Genomic DNA, 6,913 nt, shown 5'->3' on the forward strand with positions numbered 1-6,913 from the left:
AAACTATGAAAAAATCACTTATTATTAAAAATTGCTGTGAGAGAAAGTTATAAGGGAAAGCAGCTAATGAGGTATTTTCATTTTCTGATTATGTAGGAATCGAATTTGAAGAGGCGTTGTGTTTAATGATTATGCGACAATCATTTTCTGATTATACGATGAATCAGTACCAACAACACTTTTAACAAAAAGTTTACCAAACGCCAAACTGCTTTCTCTCACAGTTGATTTCTCTTTCAGCAAATCTGACTGCAATTATTTTAACAGCACAACAATGCCAAACTGACCCTAAGTTTGTAAAGAATGATTTAAAGGAGATGGATGTTGTTTCAAAAAAGAAGACAATTTGTAAAACAACAGTATACATGTTAATAATTTGTTTTCTGAAATTTTAGGCCACAAACTCCATGGTACAAACAAAGCATGTTTCTCTCCAGCTCCGGCCCAGATGCATTGTGTTGTCTTCTTTGGCCACTTCACTCCTGGAAGGCTGAAACCTCAACTCAACTTCTAACAACGTCAGCCCATTTCATTACCCAATAGATTAGGGCCCCCGTCGTCCCATTTCTTATATAAGTCGCTGTCCCGCGTTTGGTGATTTTGGCTCCTTAAAAACACTTCCAAACATAGAGGTGGTTGAAATAACAACCTCCATCCAAATACATATATAATAAGGAAAATTTATAGGAAATGAGCTATTTCTCATTGATACCTATTAGATTTATTTGCAAATATATATATCAAATTAGTATCCAACCTTCAAAATTTTGCATATTACCTTAATTGAAGGAAAACATACAATAAATCCGCCGATCTGTTCCATTTAAACTAGTGTTTTTAATGTTTTCATGTCGTGTAGGGTCAGTCCATTTAATTTATCGGGTCGGGTCGTGCCGTGCCAGCCCATTTAGTAAAATTATTGATTCCGGCCAGGCCCAAAGCTCATGTCCACATTGAAACGGCCCGGGCCGGGCCGAGCTCGTGCCCATGCTCGTGCTCGTGCCATACTTGGGCCCAAGAACCAACTCATTTAGTTTGAATTTTTTTCACTTGATGTTTTTTTTCCACTAGATAATTCAAATTATAAACATTAAAAATATAATTAAAGGCAAGAAATGATGAACTATTTGAAAACATTAATCAATCAAACATCCAAACAATATGAAATGGCGGAGGGCAAAAAGTATCCAACTCCACAAAGTCCACTTCAAATTTTCATCTTTAAACAAGTTATTATTTTATATGTGAAGAAATGTCTTGCTTTGATTATAAGAGAAGTGCATATGTCATATGTACTGATTAAATATTAAGTCCAATATTGTTTAATTAATTTGAAGTTGATATGTTTAATTAATATATGTTTATGATTATATAAATAATAAAAAAACCATATAAACAATGACATTATATGCCAAATTATTACATTTTGACTTTTGAGAAAGAAAAAAATGTTAAGTGGGCCATGCTTGAAGCGGGCTTGGACTCGTGCCATGCTTGAAGTGGGCTCAGGCCAAGCCCAGCCCATGTCGGGTCATGGACCGGCCTAGTCCATTAGACCTCATTTTTTGATCCTGTCCTGACCCAAGTTTTCGTGTCGTGCCGAGCACGGCCCATTAATATTCGTGTTCGTGTCGTGCCGTGCCTCATTTAAACGGACTGAGCTCGCGATGTGCTGGGCCGACCCGTCCTATTTGACACCTCTAATTGTCAACCATATGACATTTCAAAGAAAATACATGCGTAAATTTTTTTTTCCTTATTAAATTATGATTACATACAAAGGCAAATTAAGAGCCTCATTTTAATTTTTGGCCTTGAACTACTCAAAAGACATGGCCAGCCTGAAGGGATGTAACGAGAGGAGAGTGGATAAGAGAAAAGGAGAAAGAAAGAGAGGAGGAGGTAGGGAAAGCGGCAACTATAACTTTTAGTTTTACTATCATAGACTACCACGCGAAAAAGTTTTTATATGAATCATGATTGTTACTATCATATAATCACGTCAAAATAGTAAGAGCAGTGTGCAAAAGTAGTCCGCCGTGAGAACACTTGTAAATAGAGTAGTCCGGCGTAACGTACAAGTTACGCGGTGATCCTCAGTGGTTCCCAACTGCATACCCGGTCAGGAATATTTCAGAGAGTATCTATAAAGAGCAAACACTGACGTAACACTCATATCACGCACACCACCCCCTTTCGTTTGACCGAATCCCCTCCAAACAATAAACATATACTCCTCATCTTATCCTTGAGAGACAACACAACACAATATTTTATTCCTTCAAGCGCCAGCCTACATTTCTACCCTCGCATTTATGCAGGTTGTTGCCTTGTCATCATCACCATTAAATAAAATAAATTATTTCTCCTAAACCTACACATATTTTCAGGATTCATTTATAGCCATTCGATTCCAATATGGTTCATATCTACCAAACCAAACCAACAGCAATCTGCTCAATTGGCCGGCTGTCCCCGGATCTTTTACGGCTGAGTGCGGATTGAAACCAGCCATTCCCATTCCCGATTCCGCACTATCATTAAATTTATATATTAGGTCATCATCTTTTGAAAATTTGTATACATTTCCCCACTATGTAAACACTTAATATTCCTTCTATCACAGAGTTCAACATTTCTTTAGTGGTTAGATTGTTTGCTGGTAGAGACGTCTATTAGGAGAGATACTTTCATGCAATGGGAATAACATTTTTTGTTATTTCTAATCAATAATGCAATGATATGTAAGATAACTTTTTTATATGTCATTACATTATTTGCCGAGAATAATTAAAAAAATGTTATTTTTTAATTGAAATAAATTAAATTTTAAGTATTTAGTTGTTTTTAATTTAAATTAAATTCAAGTTCCGTGTTAAACCAAATTATTGATTCTCTCAAATTTCTATACATTGTATTTTCAAAGAAACAAAAACAATAATGTCATATTGCATAAAAACAAATAGAATAACTGATACTTTAACTAATCGAGGACATAACTTACACATAAATCGAAAAAATATTGGTTTGACTCTTCTATTAGTCTGTAATTTGTATGGTATTTTTTGCTACTTCGGAGTTTTATCCTATATGTTTTTCAAGGAAAGGTTTTAACGATGCAACTATTGACAGTCAATTACTTTATATTGATTTCCTGATATTAATGAAATCTTTGTGTCTAAAAAAATCTATATATTCAATGTAAAATACTAAAATTTTGTTTATAAATAAAATAAATTTTTTTTAAATATATTAAATATATAAATTTATGTGTGATTAAAATATACGCGACACAAAATGAATGAGAAAGACAAAAAGGAGAAGTCATGAGGGAAAGCTAGCTAGTAGCTAGCATTTCTTAATTTTATTTCATTCTGATTGTACGGACATATCTTTGTAATTTCCTTACTTGTTGAAAAATAAAAATTGTTGGAAATATTTTATTGTATTTGTGGGAGAGAAGTGTATAAATACAAGTTTTTATTTTTTGGTCTCGAAAGTGTATAAATACAAGTTGGACATGCGATATGCTAATTTTTCAGCTGCCACTTCGTTTTCAAACTTAACAAACCCACCGCCACCTTCCCCATCCATTTTCTCTATTAACATCAATCAACTCAAATCTTCTTCTTATCCCTTCCCTATTCCAACCCAAAATTCCCAAATTCCCAACAAATCCAGGCGTACAACAAATGGAAGTGAAGCTCCGAACGTCTCGCTCCTTGGTCTCCAAGCTCAGCTCAGTCTCATCCCAAACCCGCTCCGATGCCTTGAAAGAGCTTCGGCTCATCACCAAGCTCGACCCCGACAGCCGCCCCCTCGTAGCCGAAGCCGGAGCCATCCCTTACCTCTCCGAAACCCTCTTCGACTCTTCCCCTTCCCTCCAAGACGACGCTGCTGCGACCCTCCTAAACCTCTCCATCTCCTGCCGCCACTCCCTCATCTCCACGCGCGGCCTCCTTGACGCGCTTTCCCACGTCCTCCGCCACCACGCATCCCCCTCCTCCTCCGCCTTCGCCGTCCAGTCCTCCGCCGCCACCCTCCACAGCCTCCTCGTCGTTGACGACTACCGCCCCATCATCGGCGCCAAGCGCGACATCGCCTACTCCCTCATCGACATCGTCAAGAGCCTCAACTCGCCTCCGCGGTCGGTAAAGGACGCGCTGAAGGCGCTCTTCGGGATCTCCCTCTACGCGCTCAACCGCGGCGCGTTGGTGGAGCTCGGGGCGGTTCCCGCGCTTTTCACGCTGGTGGTGAAGGACGGGCGCGTGGGGATCGTGGAGGACTCGACGGCCGTGATCGCGCAGGTGGCGGGGTGCGAGGAGAGCGAGGATGAGTTCCGGAGGGTTTCAGGGGTTAGGGTTCTAGCGGACCTGCTGGATCCGTCGACGGGGACGAGCCTGAGGAGCAGGGAGAACGCGGTATCGGCGCTGCTGAATCTGGCGAGGTGCTGCAGCGAGAGGGCAGTGAGGGAGGTGAGAGAGGAGGGGATGGGGGTGGTCGATGGGGTTGCTGACGTGGCGGAGAATGGTGGGGCCAAGGGGAAGAGCAAGGCGGTGGCGCTGCTGAAGGTGATTGATGGCGGGAGTGGAAGCATTGCTAGCGTTTTCAGAGATAAACGGTTTGATTGTTTGCTAAATCAATCGTCGTGAATTGGGTTCTGTTTAGATTAGAGATGATCATGTAGATATCGTTGTTTTACGAGCTTAATGTTACATAGGAAATGATTGAATTAACAGTTTCACGCAATGCTTTTGCATTCATTTTTGGTCTCAGAATTCTTATTCATTTTTGCCAATCCATTTTTCTTTTCACAACAAATTTCAAGATCATCAAGTTGGAATGGGCCTCGAGTTTTATGTGTTGGAAACTTGAATTTTCAACCAAATTATATCGTAATTTTGGAAGCAAGCAAACAAGCAAGATCATCAATAAAGAATTTCTTTTGATGATTCTAATTGTTATGACCGGCGCTAATTGAGGATTCTCATGCGCATTAAAAAGAAATTAACAAGGGGCTTGTATGGTTGAAGTATTTAAGAGTATTTATCTTATGTTTGAAGTCCTAGATTAGAATTCCCCTCTCCACTTCTGCATATTAAAATGTGAATATTCAATCCAAAACAAAGTGATAAGTGAGAAATGCCTAATATCTTTTAAGCACTATTGGAAGGTTTTCATCTTCTATGTAGGATACTCTCAACATATTCTGAGTTCTTAGGGGATTTGAGATCAATGTATAGATATTTATATCAATAAGTTAAGGATTGGTTACATGTTTATAATCTCGGGCGTTGGATTGCATTCATTAGATGTGTTGGTAGATTTATTATGCAACAGATTTGCAATCCAACGACCGAGATTGAGATATTTAATTATATACCCATTTTTAGCACTAGTGATATAGATAAACCATACACCATTTAATTTTTATAAACAAACAAAAAAAAAAAAACTCAAAAAATGACAACTGATACTATTGAATTTGATTTTCATTATTAAATTACTTTGATGTCCTATAGAGTGTTTTGGGTTTTTTTTTTTTTAAAAAAAAAGAAGGAGATTTTGGGGTTGGACTTGTTTTAAGAAACGATGGCAATTTTGTAATTTATAAGAATTTCAAAGTTTCTTTGTTATGTTGTAAATGGGCTTTGGGCATGTTTCTAAAATTAGGATTTATTTATTTATTATTATTTGGGCCCATTTATTGGGTATAATAGTGAATCTCCCTTAAAAATAGAGATTTTCTATTTAAACTTTGCATTTCTCTTTGTTCACCCCAATACTTAAATCATTAAGCTGTAAGTTTTATTATTGTGTAAAAAGACAAAAAAGGTCATCCAACTTAATACTTAACCCTACCTAATGCATCATCTATACACACACCACACACATCCCACCACTCTTCATATTAAGTTTTAGAATGACCTATGCAAGAAGCACAATTTGCCTTACAAGCGTTTGTCCTTCTGGGATGCCAATGTAACCACTATTAGGCTTCTAAGGTCTGCTGCCCAGAAGGCTTGGATTCCAATCCCGAAGAACTTGGCCTGGGAAGCTGTTAATACCCATGGCTGGGATTTGTTGACGCTCATCAAGATATTGCCCCCATATTACCTTTATCTGTTTATAAGTTGGGGAATCTAGGATGGAGATAAATTTTTCAGCAGGTTTTTCAATTGCTATTTGATTTTTTTTTTGGCACTCCCTTCGACAATATTTGATTTATATATGTTTCTCTGCTTAGACCTCCATAACAAACTACAATTTCCCATATGATCTAATCACATGATAAAAACTTGTGAAAACAACAAGATCTCATGTATACTACAAATATTGTTTAATGATTTAAGTATTGGGGTAAACAAAGAAAATTGTGGGGTTTAAATAGAAAATTTCTTTTATTTCTTATTTTTTTCAGCTTGGGGTGGATTTAAGGGTAGTTTGGGTAGATAGTGAGGTTTTCTTAGAAATTGTGAAAATTTAAATTAAAAGTTGGGGTGAACTTAGAACATAGGGTGAACTAAGAGAAGTGTGAGGTTTAAATAGAAAATCTCTAAAAATATATAACCAATCCTTAATATAAAATACTTATATTGGATAATATCCATATAGATATTATCTTGAGATGGGTTTGGTGTTTTTAAGTAACTTGTAGTATTGTAATAAGGGGGCCTATCATTGAAGACCCAAAAACATTTAAAGAAATTCTTCAAGGGAAAGTGGGCTGCACTTCAAATTAGGGTCATGCATGAAGTTGATGTCACTGAGGATAGGCTTTTTTTCCCCCTCATGTTCATGATTTATATGCATCGACTTCAGGACAGAGGTTTTCATTAACATAAATTTATAAGCTGTCAAGGTTGGTGAAACTTATAGATTGAATTAATATATTTGAACTTCAATTCTGGTC

General features: G+C 37.4%; 1 protein-coding gene across 1 annotated transcript; it reads left to right on the forward strand.

Moving 5' to 3' along the window:
- Nucleotides 3,495-4,773, forward strand: LOC18784649 (U-box domain-containing protein 11). Its single transcript, XM_007218634.2, has one exon. The coding sequence runs from the start codon at nucleotides 3,693-3,695 to the stop codon at nucleotides 4,650-4,652; it is 960 nt and encodes a 319-aa protein (XP_007218696.1). The 5' UTR covers nucleotides 3,495-3,692; the 3' UTR covers nucleotides 4,653-4,773.

This window comes from Prunus persica, chromosome G2 (assembly GCF_000346465.2).
Source record: "Prunus persica cultivar Lovell chromosome G2, Prunus_persica_NCBIv2, whole genome shotgun sequence".
Taxonomy (NCBI): Eukaryota; Viridiplantae; Streptophyta; class Magnoliopsida; order Rosales; family Rosaceae; genus Prunus; species Prunus persica.